This window comes from Populus euphratica, unplaced genomic scaffold (genome assembly GCF_000495115.2).
Source record: "Populus euphratica unplaced genomic scaffold, PopEup_1.0 scaffold33.1, whole genome shotgun sequence".
Taxonomy (NCBI): Eukaryota; Viridiplantae; Streptophyta; class Magnoliopsida; order Malpighiales; family Salicaceae; genus Populus; species Populus euphratica.
Window position 1 is genome coordinate 1,008,608 of NW_011499906.1, and position 14,249 is coordinate 1,022,856.

Sequence of the window (14,249 nt, forward strand, 5' to 3'; positions counted from 1 at the left end):
GGTTTATCATATTATAGATGTTAATCATAATTAGAATTAAGTAATAGGGATGCAAAGTGAAAGTTTGTTTTTGTGTTTTCACAAAAATTTAAGTTTTTTTATTTGTTATGTTTTTAGATTATTGTATTAATATGAAAAATAAAATTTAAATATAAAATAATTCTACTTTAATAAATTTTTAAATAAAAAATATTTTAAAAAATAACTATTACTACACTTTTAAACCCAAACCTAACCTATTTATTCCAAGTCAACCAGGCCCATTTAGCTTTGTAGATCCGCATTTGGAATCTATAATATATATTGATCGATTTAGAATTACAAAGAGCCTATTGTTTCATGAATCATGACCAGAGCGGGCACATCCTCGCACTTGACCTGCCCTACAACCCTGACGGTTAGCCTTCAAGATTTTCTTGTCTTTGTTTTTTCGTAAATGATAAATTGTTGATGCATGCTGCAGGATAAATCCCGTTCAAGCGTCTATCGTAGAGATGGGAAAATCTTAGGTTACATAAGCTTTTCCAAGAGAAACAGAGACGGGGAGGAGGTTAGACATAAGAGCCGTAGAAAGTGAGCTTTCAAGCAGAAGAGGCCCGACGACTGACATACCTCAACTGCCGGTCAAATACACTCAGATTCCTTCACTTTTCTCATAAAATAATGTAGCCAGCAGTACTGAGTAATCCAGGAAAGGTCGTATATATACACAACAAACTTCAGACGGAAGCCTATAGGATATGCCTTGAATAGATATTAGATCAAAATGGTTCTCAAAAAGTTCACATGGAAATCAATACTCCCAGGATGTTTCAAAAGCGAGAGCTCATCCTACCCAGAGCCAAAACAAATATGTTCCCAGAGACTATCAATATCAGACTTTAGCAATCCTGGTTCGCCAATCTCATTCAGTGACCTTTCCAGTTCTATATTTAACCTTCATGTTTTCGCTCTGAAAGAGTTAAGAACAATAACACATGAGTTCTCAAAAAGCAATTATCTGGGGGAAGGTGGATTTGGAGCTGTATACAAAGGTTTCATTGACGACAAGCTCAGGCCGGGATTAAAGGCTCAGCCTGTGGCTGTCAAGGCATTGGATCCGGATGGCTCTCAAGGACACAGAGAGTGGCTGGTAAGCAATTAGAGTTAATTCAATATAGTCCATGGAGTGGCCTAGAATCTTTAGATTTTCTGATGAAAACCTGAGAGCATGACCAGTGTTTTCAATTTTGTAGGCTGAAGTCATCTTTCTTGGGCAATTGAAGCATCGCCATCTTGTGAACTTGATCGGCTACTGCTGCGAGGATGAGCATCGGCTTCTTGTGTATGAATACGTAGAGCGAGGCAACCTAGAGGACAAACTATTTTGCAGTATGTATTCCCTTATTGGAATACTGCATAAATAAATTTAATTTCTAATGGATTAGATAAACCATCAGCTTCGTATTAATCCACATTATCGAAAGAAATACCACGCTAGAAATGTTTCTTTGATCCCATTCGCGGTTGCATATGTATGTTCTTGACGTGTTTGAATTGACGCAGGATATTCTGCAGCCTTGCCTTGGTTAACAAGACTAAAGATTGCAGTTGGAGCAGCGAAAGGGCTTGCCTTCCTCCATGAAGAAGAAAAACCAGTCATATATCGTGATTTTAAGGCTTCAAATGTCTTGTTAGACTCGGTAATCATTTCTCTTCCAGCATTAATTTAATGTATTGCAAACATACTGCTCTTGGTTTCAGAGTTACGTTCTAACAAAATTAGACATGTTCGTATCTCAGGACTATAATGCAAAGCTTTCAGATTTTGGCCTGGCAACGGATGGTCCTGAAGGAGATGACACACACATTACAACGTGTGTTATGGGAACTGAAGGCTATGCTGCTCCGGAATACATAATGACAGGTGATCATTCAAGCTGATGTTTTCACTATCAATAGTAGTAGGAAGATTTGGCATGACTAATTAACAGTGATGGTATTTCTCAGGTCATTTAACAACCATGAGTGATGTATTCAGCTTCGGAGTGGTACTCTTAGAGCTTCTTACTGGTAGACGATCCCTGGACAAGAACCTTCCGAATAGAGAGCAGAACCTAGTAAAGTGGGCAAGACCGCAGTTGAAGGATCCCCGTAAGCTAGAACAAATCATGGACCCAAGACTTGAAGGCCAGTATTCGACCGAGGGTGCGAGAAAGGCAGCAGGATTGGCTTACCAGTGTTTGAGTCACCATTCCAAATCAAGACCAACTATGAGTACTGTTGTCAGGACCTTGGAGCAGTTACTTGACTTAACAGACACTCCAACTGGAACCTTTGTGTATATTGTTCCAACTGAAGGCAAAATCCTTGGTGGTGTAGAAAAGAAGGGAAACGAAGGCAAAAATGAATATGACGAGATCAAAAACGGAAACAAATGTGAAGGAAAGGAGGCGGGGATTAAAAAGAAGGGCTGTGAACACAATCAAAGAGGTCGCCGGCACAGACGTAGGGTGAAGTCATTGAAGTATAGAGCTGCGTATTCCGATACAGCTTTGTATAAAACCTTAGGAACTGGTTTGTACTTTCCCAGGAACTAGAGGAAATTCGCAAATAGGCATAGATCAGCTTTACTGATCAGCATTCTGTACATTTGGGTTACCTTCCTTTTTTTTACTCTTTTTTTTCTTCCCCGAGGGAGTTTCCATGCAGGGGTGGTTTGGTGTGTGCTCAGGATATCTTGTACTCTCATAATTATACAGGTTCACGCTTAATAATATACTCGGTTTAGCCAGAATTGCTGACTTTGAACCGTGACAACTAGTTCCATAGTTCATACTCTCACATAGAAACAACTACGAGTTGTTTCTAAGTACATTCTTTTCCTACAAAAAGATTCATTTAAACCCCTTTCGATCTTCTTTGAAGCATACTAATAATAGTGTATTAAGATGGTTACTCCAGTTATAGATTGAAAATTTATTATGAATAATTTTAAAAAATATAGTTTAATTGATTAGATTTTAAATTTATTTTTTAAAAATTATTAGCTTAAATTTTATAAATTTTAAATTATTAAAAATTTATATATTATTAATTTTAAAACTCAAGGTATGCACAACAACACTAAGTTAAAAAAAAAATTGATGATAGTAAATCTAAAATTTCATTTAAAAAAACCTCTTAAAAAGTGTTATTTTAGAAAAGAAAAATAGAGATTAGAAAATCTCGGTGCTTGTCTTTTTCACGGGGTACCTATGTACCAGCCTGCCTAGTGGTTGATAATAGGTTGTTTTCTTTTTCTTATCCGGCAATAAAACTTGCGATTGCCAATCTCAAGGCATGATCGAAAATCTTAAAATTTGGTGAGGTCAGTTAATGGAGTCGAAGAATCTAAAAATAAGTTTGACCTTTTCACGGCTCTTTCGTACTCCTGCAAGACAAATTCTTTTTATACAATATAGAACACTTATCATAGAAAATCATAATATATAGAAAACGATGAAATGTCTTTGAATATTCTATGTGAGAGGTGCGTGCGTGTTGTGTTATGTTCCTAGTTATCTTTAGCATATATACATGATGGGCGGTCGAGGCAGCGCAACCATGCCTAACATCCTGTGGCGGCACCCTTATTTTGTTGATCCAGGACCGTCGGGCGCTAGCCTTCCGGTGAAACGAAAAAACAAGAGAAAAGGAACAAAAAACATACCAGCCCTAGAAACACGATTTTCTAAGGAGAACTTGACTGCAATTGATCGAAAGTTGAAACTCTTAAACCGCATTGCTTACCTACGATTTTTGACCGAAGACTGTAGGCATGTATCATAGCACTACCGAACACCGGAAAGAGACCATTCTATTAAGTTCAAACAAGAGAGAAGGAATTCATCTGACCTGTTCAAAATCTACGCTACAAATTCCATGGCAGTAGTCTTGCAGACCGCACTTAGTTTGAACCAGATTCATTGTTCATCACTCCCACCAACCCACCAAAAGTTGAGTCAGATGAAAGGTGATCGCCGATATATTGGGATGACAATAATTTCCATTGCTCGAGTCTATATCATATCCATTATATATCTAGAGAAAACAATTGTGTAATACAGTTTTGAATATTTATTTAGGTATTTATTATTCAAGTATTATTTATTTATAAATATAAAATAAAAAAGCAATATATATATATATATATATATATCTACACATATTATCTACTAAAATAACTATTAAAAAAATTCATCCATTTAGATCGATTCATCAGCAGCAGGCAATTGGGTAATATTTTCAAAAGTAATTACTAAAAATCTCCATTAGCTATCACTAGGCAACGAGCTCGTTATTCATTGCAGGTCATACCGGAAAAAAAATTTCAATGTAAAAAAAAAGTACATGTTAATATCTTTTTTATTTGCAAGTAATTTTTTTCAAATATAAACTCAAAGTTTGATGTGAAGATAGTATAAATTTTTTAATTATTAACTTAAAATTTGATATGTACAAGAAAGTTTTTTTTTAATATAAAATAATTATATTTTTTTTATTAAATTAAGCTAACTCATCGAATTAATAATTTAGATTATAAATTTAATTGATTTAATAATATTATTTTTTTAAATAATTTTTATTTAATTAAATGATAATAAAAAAACACACAATCAACTATATATAATTTTAGAAAGATAATGATGAAATGTAAAAAGACTTGTTTATATTACATCAAAAATTGTTATAATCTTATTAAAAATAAAGTCAAAATTGAATTGTATTTGATAAAATAATATATAAGACATATCATTAATTAATTTAGTAAATTAATATATTTATAAATTATAACATTTAAAATTAATTATTTAAAAAAAATAAATTAAATAAAAAAAATAAACTAAAACACTTTATATGCACGGGTGGGTAACGTTGAAAGCGAAGCCCTATAAAGGGGGCTCACGTGCTCGGCTTTAATTAAAAAGCCTAAGTCAGCCTAGGCCAAGAAGCCTAGGCATGCAACTGAGTTTTTTTTTTATTAATTTGTTTTTTTAAATAAATGACATGCTATAGTTTTTTTAATTAACATAAATATTTGAATTAATTTATATATATTTTAATTTTTATAAAAACTTTAAAATTAACGGTTATATAAATTTTTTTGTAAGAACTTTAAAATTAACGGTTATATAAATTTTTAGTAATTTTAAAAAATAAATTTAAAATTTAACTAGATGAGTTACCTTTTAAAATTATACTTTTTTTTATTTTTGAACGAATAAAAGGTTGTTAACTCTAATCACCAAAAATAACAATTCAATATTTAAAAATTTAAAAAGTTTATTTTTAAGTTGGTTTTATTATTTAAAAAAAACCATAAAACTTCCATACATCGCTCAAGAACTAAAAATCATATAAATAAAAAAAATCTAAACAGACTTGATCTATCTTTTCATGTATATATAAAAAGAAATTATCACTATCAAACTTTTCTCGTTAAATATAATATGTTAATATTAAGATCAATTATTTTAGTTGGCAGAATGTAGTTAATTGAATATTTTTATTTATTTATTATTAAAATAATAAGAAATAAATCTTATAAATTTAAAAATTGAATGAAAATAGAATTAAAAAAATCTAATTTTATAAATTATCTCAAATAAAATAAATAACAATCAAAATAATAAAGATCAAATATAACAGATAAAAAATTAAAAAATAATGAAATTAAAATAATAATAACTACACTTTCATAAATTATTTCAAATAAAATAAATAATAATTAAAAAAATAAATGTCAAATTTTATAGATAAAAAAATTTCAATTAAAAAATAGCAAAAAAACAAATAAAAATAAGAACCAAAGTTAATATAAAATCAAATTTTAAGGGGTAAAATTAAAAACAAAAGATTCAAAACAAAATATATAGCAATTAAAAGTTTGAGAATCAAATTTATTATAATCAGCAAATAATATGATATTTATAAATTTTTTCTAATTTTTAAAAAATATTTTCTATTTATCAATTTTTCTAATAGCAAATAAATATAAAAAAAATTGAAAAATTATTTTTTAAAAATTATTTTCTACCTTAAATTCAATGATTAATATATAACATAAATGAAATTTTTAACCAAAAAGAATAATTTTCAAACTAAATAGAAACAAGAAAAGTTCGACAAAATCTCAAGGTGAAAAATAAAGTAGGATGAAAAGGTAACAAAGCCCTTCGTTTCACCTGTAATTTCAATTTGGGCCATTGAATCGTGAATATTTTTCAATCAATAGGGTCAAATTTGTTTTTTTAAAATTGATGAATCGAACATGGAGACTTTTTTTGATACCCTGAGAATCTCATGGCAAAGTAATTGAAACAAATTCTAGGATCAAAATCCAAAACATTGGGGTGTGCAAAGATAAAATTTAAAAAAAAAAGAAAAAAAAAGAAGAAGAAGCTTGAAGGACCGGTGTGCAAAGATAAAATTACAAAGAAAAAGAAGAAGAAGCTTGAAGGACTGAAAAGAACAGAACAGTCTTTTAGTAAGATCACCAAATCTTTTAGGTTTAATTTAGTTACTGATAAAACTAAAAACTAAGATCACAGAAATTATAGTAAAATCACCCTGATAAAACTAAAAACTAAGATCACAGAACAACACTTCCAATGGATGCAAAAATTGAAGGGAACGTGGTATGACAAAATGCGGCGACAGACGGCGGGCAGTTCAACACCGGGACAGTTATATACTATGACCTTCAGGGAAGCATATTGGTGTTGGAAGACTTCAAACACAGGTAGAATCACTCTAGTTTGGTTCCAGAAGGAGGGCCATCAAACCATCTGTAAAACAACGAATCAATGTGCTCACCTCGAATTGCCTTGCCAGCAGACAGTTCTAAATTTCGGATTTTGACACAACCTTATTTTCATATTCTAATTTGATCTTTCAAACATTATATATAGGATTGATATAATGTTTGAATTGATATAATGTTTGAAAGATCAGACTAGATTTCCACTGTCTCATTTATCATGTATAAAAACACAGTCATTCAAAATAATTGGAGCTACTGCTACATCAGTAGAATATTTTCTAACATTCAAAATTACAGCAAATTTATAGCCAGAAATGGAGAGGAAAATATTCAAACTGAAAACCGTTCCGTGAACAACTGCACATTTGTTAGAATACGTGGTTTCCCCAGATAGAAAATGATTCAACTTGTAGCAGCAGCCATAACCCAAGTGAATGCAGTTGAGCTTCCTCAGCAATGATGGTGCCTCATCTTTTGACAAAAGCAACATCGGTTTTTTGGCCTGGTTTCCACCACATTTTGCAATCCGGCTGTGAGTGATTCAATGCTCCATACATACATAGTCCACAACTTCATTCAAAAAACCAACTAAACGTAAAAAGACAAAGGAAAATATATAATATTTGAAAACTATATTGCTAGTTGAAACCATTAAATTGCCAAGATCATTGTTTTAGTGTGGAAATGAAAAACAGTTGCATCTTTTGCCAATTCATTCAGAATGAAGATTAGTGGTATGCGATATGCATATGTTCAAACAATTTCCAGCCATAATCCGAGGAAACCAAGTGCAATTAGACCTGAAAAACATGCATCAATCACTAGCAGAAACTATAGCTTGCTGCCTTAAAATCAAGCTAATTAATGCACTTAAAATAAGGATAATGCACATGAACATTGCCTCTCTCTTTTTCCCACCTTGACATTGATAAAAACCTGGCAGAACCCATTTGACATTAGGCAGAGCTGCAGCCAAAAACCTGTTATATTTAAGCCAAAAAAGAGAGAACACACTGAAATTTGTGAAATGAAGCATGTTACAAGTAAAACAAATAGAGGGAATTAGAGAAAAGTTACATTTTTTCTTGCAAGTCAAATATTCTTCGACTTAGCAACCAAAAGCTTAGTGGTACTGGTGGAAACAGAGGACATATATTTCTTTGCTTCTTCCTCGCTGCATTTATGGCACAAAGCAAGTCTCAAGCCAAAAACTGGACAAAATATGCAAAAAGGATAAGCGAATAGACATAAAGATTTTGTGCCATTATCATCTCTTCCTAATCGATGATTATGTAACGAGACATAGTTTCTTAGTAATTAATTTAAAGTCTTGGATATTAACAATTACTATAAACTACACATTACCAAGTAATATAATGTCATTTAAGTACAGGTGATTGAAACTTGTTCTCAATGGTTTGACTACCAATGGGTGCTCACTCGATAATTCTTTCAATCAAACCGTCAGGATTATCATGGGTGCTCACTCCATATGAATTAAACTAGCTGGAACTCCACCAACTTATCAAAACCTTGAGAAATTGTTATTTTTGCTAACAGTTTAGCACACAGTGTTGTTGGTCTTGTTGTTATAAATACTCTAAAAAGCACGTGGAAATATTGTTTCCCACAGACTGTGGACTACTCATGGGCACCATGGACTTATTGTGCCCATGAGTTTTTTTTCCATCTTTTTTTTTAACTTTTTGCCTTTTAAAGGCCAAATTGGACTTTAACTTGGATAAAAATTTTAAGTGGGGTGAAATTGAAAGCTAAGGTACTAAAATAGAACTCTTGAAGAAGATAAGTGGTGTTTTGGATCTATTTTAAAATCTTCAACTTAGTTCTCATTCTTTATTAATTATGATAATTGAGTCCCTCAAATTTTTAAAGTTTTGGAAAAAATTAATTTTTGTCCAAAACTCCTTTTTTTTTTGTTAGTTTCTGGTTTGAGAGAAAAAAAAAATTGTTGGTTTCCGATAATAAAAAAAAGAAGAAGATGTTATTGACATTGAATATAACTTTTAAAAAGACCAATCTTTATATTAAATAATTTTATATAATAAGAGGAGTTCAACTTAGGTTTTTTCATTTTCAAAATGCATAAAAAAAAAATTTGAGTTCAAATTTTTTTATTATTTCAAGTTGATTTTAATTTCTTAAGATTATTAATTTGTTGAACAAGATTTATAGGATATTTTATAATGTGACTAATAATTAATAATGATCTGGATTATGTTTGCCACCCAGAAGATAATTATTATTTTATTTTATCTTCTATTTTTTTTGTTTTGAAATAAGAGGGAACTTTTTTTAAAAATAAGTCCTCCAAGTTTATTGCTTTTCTATTTTAATCCTTTAACTTTTATTTCCTTTATTTATTAGATCGTTTTATTTTTTTTTATTTTTTTTTTGTCTTCTCTCAATATTTGAGAGAGATTAAAAAAACTGGGTTACCTATCCTAATCAAGAAGTTACCTTGTATGATCTCACTTTTATTAGTCCGTAATCACACTCCTCACAATCTTGTAGATTCCTCGCCACCATTAATTATCAGGTCAATTCGCCAATTTATCTAGGCAATATCTTCTATTATCTGTTATTGAACATCTTTTTTCTAGGGGAACTTCATTCTCCCCAACTACATGAGCATATCTTATTATGTTATTTTTCAGCCATGTCAATTATCGGTGACAAGAGCTTAATAAGAGAAACTCCATGATGGGCGGTAACGGTGCCACAGAGCCACCGTTAAAGGTAATGCTTGCTTGATGATGACGGTGAGTGTGGCAGCATTTGTCGTTCAATGGAAGGAGGAGGTTGAAGAAAGAGAGAAAAGTGGTCTAGAAGTCCAGTGATGGAAGTGCTGGGCTGGAACACAAGCCAGGTTGAATCCAAGATATTTTACTGTTAAATCATAAAATATAAATAAAGTCATTGAATGGACAAATTCAATAAGGATGAAACTTAAAAGCATCATCATGTGTAAACAATCAAGTCAGCTTTAGCAAGTAAGGTTATAGTCTAATGGTGAGAAGAGTTTGTTCCTTCCTTCGTATCTGGATTCGAACCTTACTATGCACGCCTGTTACCCTCACGATGCCTTACCTGTTCACTGGGCTTGCAGGATGTTCAGTGGGCCGTGTGGATTAGTCGTGGTGCGCGTAAACTGGCCCAGACACCCCACATAAATCAAAAAAAAAAAAAAATCAAGTCAGCTTTAGGTTTAACTTAAAAGAGATATGCCCCAGCCTATTTTATCGATAGCAAGAATTTTCCAAGACACCCATCTCAAAAAAAACTAATAATATGTTTGGAATTTTCTTAATTGAATTTAATTAAAAGTTTGTAATGAAATTTTATTTTCTAATTTATTTTTTAGAGTTAAGAATTAAATTTTAAATAAAATTTAATTTCTAAGAATACTATAAAAATAAATTAGGGTTAACCATCTGATTTACAATTCTAAAATGATAAAAGAAAAAACTAAAATCTAATATTTTTTAGGTAATGAGAATAATATAAAATGCAAAATTAATTAAATTTTATCAAATTCAAACATATAAATCTATTTTATTTATGAATTAAATTCAAATAAAATACTATAATTAAATTCAATTATAATAAAAAATTGATTTTAAACCACCGGTAAATGACAAGTTAATGCATTGATTTACTAAATGAAACAGCATTGTTTCTTCCCTTGAAACAAAATAAATAAATAAATAATAACGTTGAATATTGACAATATTTCCGCCTCCATCAAATCTCGAATATGGACTCTCACAAGTAGAGAATTTCCAATTTCTTTCTCACTACACTAACTCAACTTTTCATAAATTGATATGGTAGTTAAACAAGTTTACTTCCTTTTTTGGGCCAGGCTTTGGCATAAATGTACATAAAAATCATGAACTTTTTCTGAATGTATCATATTAATATAGGTACGTCCCTTTAAATTTATATATATATATATATATATATATATAATCTAGTTTTAGCTGATAAACAAAGCTGAAAATCAACCAGCACCTTGGCTCTACGTAATTAGCACATTTGGCATACCAAACACCTTCTTGTAGCTAAGTGGCGAAAACCTACACATGTGAACACAACGCTAAAAGGGAATCGACTCCATTGTTCTTTATGGGATGATCATGTGCCTTAGGGCTCGGATTTTTATGCATAAATAAACCATTTTCCAAAATGCCAACCATTTCTTCACCTATCAATCTCTTGTCGTCGATGCCCAGGTATGGATAAATATATCATGTATTACTAACTCTTAAGAAAACGAGAAACCAACAAGTGGTCTTTAAAGAAAAGGTAATGCCCTCACCTAACCACTAAGTCGGGGGTGTGTGTGTGTTCCAAGAGTGTGTGTATGACATTGTATAAAAAAATACCTAAATGTTATACAATATATCTATAGTTCTACAAATATATATTTTGAGCTAAGTTTAGATAAATTTTAAATGGGTTTTAAAATATCTATATACTACCCCTTATCCATCAAATAAAAAAATAATTATATATTCAGGTCGAATCAGGGCTAGAGGGGATCTATCAAATTTGGATTAAATTGTTATAATTTAATATCTCATTGTAAAGAGAACCTTGGGTTTAAAAGAAATGATTACAAGATTCCTAGTATTGTACTAGTATTGTAAAGGTAGTTTCATACCTATCTTTGTATATTTTATTGCATTTAATCTATTTTTTAAAATCTATATCACATGATTTGCACATCATCGAGTGTATATTTTATATATCCAAAATACACATCATTAAAAAAAATTAAAAATGCAAGAATTGTTTTGTTCTATCTCAAAACTTGCCACATGTGAAATAACTTACATGTACAACTTACTAAATCTCAATTTATTGAAACCTAATTAGAATCTCAAATCTTACTCTCCATCTTTTAACGAAAGTAATTTTGGATGTAAAAAATCTAAATTTTATTAAATGCAAGTCACGTGATGTATTTCCATTAGTTTTGAAGACCTAAATCTGGCGAAAAGATACATTAGAGACGCATAGAATTTCAAGGATTGATTAGATGTAATTAAATATAAAAGAGGATTAGTGTTTATAGTGTATGGCTGTCTGACTTTTCAGCCCCATAGATGCTGGCTAATCTGCTGCTGAAGTATACCAACCATCCTCCTGCACTCCAATAAATCAATCAGATAGATGCTAAAACTCTTGTTGAGTCCATGTTATTGTATGTCTCTCCTTCTTTGATTCTTCCTCGTGATTTCCACATGCATTCTTCTTCGACTTGCTTGTGGCTTGCATTCTTACTACTCGATCACTCTCTCTTTTGACCGCTCAATTTGTTTCAAAAACGATTTTGAAACTAAAAAACAAACGGGGTTTATCGATAGGAGTTTATCTCCCAACTGCACCTGGCTCCGTGCGTTGTCAAACAAATTTTTAGGCATATTCTTGGAGCTTCTCTGTGTCTACCTTTCTGCCTGCTCTGTTTCCTCATGTGATGTACAGTTCCTGGTGGCGAATTATATTTCCCATCAAACACAAATCCATTTCTAGCCTTCGAAATGAAAGTAAGAGGAGGAAATTAAAGTATTGTGTATTAATATTATAAGCAACGGAAACATGTTATTGATAGGGATTGCAAGTACAAATAGAATACACCTTTCACTATATAAGTGCCACCAAAGCTAGCACAGTACTATGATCACAGCATTACAAAAAGAAATTATTGAAACCCCAGCATCAATTATTTGAAGTGGATATCCTGGAAACAAGTTACTTGGGGTAAACATGAGCTGGAAGACGAGGCTCGGCGACAGCAACAAGGGGGTATTTTTTCGGTGTGGAGAGGCCAAAGATTTCCTCCATGCTCAAGTCCTCCTTCCTCACGCCATCAGGTAATCTCCATTTAAATCCATGAAGAAGATTCGACAAAGTTGCTTGAATCACCTTTAGTCCTAAAGGATATCCAGGACACATCCTCCTTCCAGCTCCAAATGGCAATAGCTCATAATCATGACCTCTAACATCAATAGAATTACCAATGAATCTCTCAGGGCAAAATTCATCAGGCTTGTCCCAAACCTTGGGATCTCTTCCTATTGTCCATACATTAACAAGGACACGAGATCCTTTTTTAATGTCGTAGCCATTAACGTTGATATCCTCTCGTGCTGCTCTAGGGACTAACATTGGTGCCACAGGGTGCAAACGCATAACCTCCTTGGCAATGGCATATATATATGGCAAATTAACCATGTCTTTCTCTTCCACCCATCTTTCTCTTCCAATTACCCTATCTAGCTCCTCGGATGCTTTCTCAAAAACCTCTGGCTTTCTCAAGATTTCTGAGATTGCCCATTCCACGGTCACTGCAGAGCTCTCAGTGCCACCAGCAATCAAGTCCTGAGAATTAATGAATTTTATATTGTTAATGTTGTTAAAATTGCTGTGGTCCATGGTTATCATCAAGAAAGTGACCAAAGATAGATACTAGTGCAAGTGAGGCATTTTTCCCTCTTCGTTGGACTGACCTAAGCATTGTAGGGTCAATCAACGTAATTAAAGACCAACAGTTAGAAAATAAACGCCGTACCTGTGAAAATGCCTTGACACCATGTCTTTCAAGCTTGACCTCAAGATTAGGATCAGAAGCAAGCTGCAAAAGGACGTCAACCATATCCTTGGGCTCCCAATTCTTGTCTTCTGTCTTTCTCCTACTTTCGTGTTCATCCAACACATGCTCCATAAACTTGTCAAACTTCTTGGACAAAACCTTCATTCTCTTAATGTGTCCTTGCAAATCCAAGAAAGCAACCCAAGGGATTGAGTCCCCGATATCCAACACCCCATTAAGCAAGAACAACTCATCAAGCATTTCCTTGAACTCCTGTGGTGTCACTATCTCCTTCTCATTTTCAGAACTCTTAACAGTGTACTTTTTTCCTAACACCATGCGGCTAATTACATTAAGACTCACATCTGCAAGGTGATCTTTTAGATTAATAGGCCTGCCACTTGATTTGTGAAGAGTTTTAAGGAGTGCTTTCAACTCCTCTACACGAATGTACTCGTATGACTCAAGGCGCTTAGCACTAAAAAGTTCCATTAAGCACATTTTACGCGCTTGACGCCAATAAGGTCCATACGGAGACCATGTAATATCTGAGTAATTATATGTGGTGTATTTGCCTGCAGCTGTTTTGGGGCGGCCAGAGAAGATAACATCATGGGTTTTGAGGATGGTTTTTGCCATTTCAACGGAAGAGCCAACAACAACTGGGAATGATCCAAACTGGACTTGCATAAGGGGGCCATATTTTTGGGAGAGGGCATGGAGGGAACGGTGTGGGAGTTCGCCTATGAGGTTGAGGTTTCCAATTATGGGCCAGGGTTTTGGGCCAGGTGGTGGGTTGAGTTTGCGGCGGCGGAGACGGCTGGCTAGCAGGATAAGGGATACAGTGGC

General features: G+C 32.8%; 2 protein-coding genes across 2 annotated transcripts in view; one reads left to right on the plus strand and one right to left on the minus strand.

Annotated features, from left to right (window-relative positions):
• Positions 1-645: 645 nt before the first annotated feature.
• On the plus strand, positions 646-2,764 carry LOC105133427 (putative receptor-like protein kinase At1g72540). The gene is made up of 5 exons (XM_011037425.1): positions 646-1,132; positions 1,236-1,371; positions 1,546-1,682; positions 1,783-1,906; positions 1,990-2,764. Exons 1-5 carry the CDS (start codon positions 767-769, stop codon positions 2,577-2,579), a joined length of 1,353 nt encoding a protein of 450 aa, XP_011035727.1. The 5' UTR covers positions 646-766; the 3' UTR covers positions 2,580-2,764.
• Positions 2,765-12,355: 9,591 nt separating this feature from the next.
• LOC105133428 (cytochrome P450 71A1-like) overlaps positions 12,356-14,249 on the minus strand; it is a 6,251-nt gene continuing 4,357 nt past the window's right edge. Inside the window, exons 2-3 of the mRNA XM_011037428.1 lie at positions 13,380-14,249; positions 12,356-13,189 (exon numbers count right to left, since the gene is read on the minus strand). The exon at positions 13,380-14,249 is cut by the window's right edge and continues 1 nt beyond it. Coding sequence (XP_011035730.1) covers positions 12,560-13,189; positions 13,380-14,249 — 1,500 coding nt within the window. The 3' untranslated portion in view covers positions 12,356-12,559. The remainder of the gene's footprint in view (positions 13,190-13,379) is intronic.

Excerpts from the sequence above, each read along its gene's own strand:
- LOC105133427 (XM_011037425.1), top strand. The coding sequence starts at position 767 with ATGGTTCTCAAAAAGTTCACATGGAAATCAATACTCCCAGGATGTTTC. Across the intron at positions 1,133-1,235 it reads AAGGACACAGAGAGTGGCTG|GCTGAAGTCATCTTTCTTGG; the intron begins GTAAGCAATTAG and ends TCAATTTTGTAG. Across the intron at positions 1,907-1,989 it reads TCCGGAATACATAATGACAG|GTCATTTAACAACCATGAGT; the intron begins GTGATCATTCAA and ends GGTATTTCTCAG.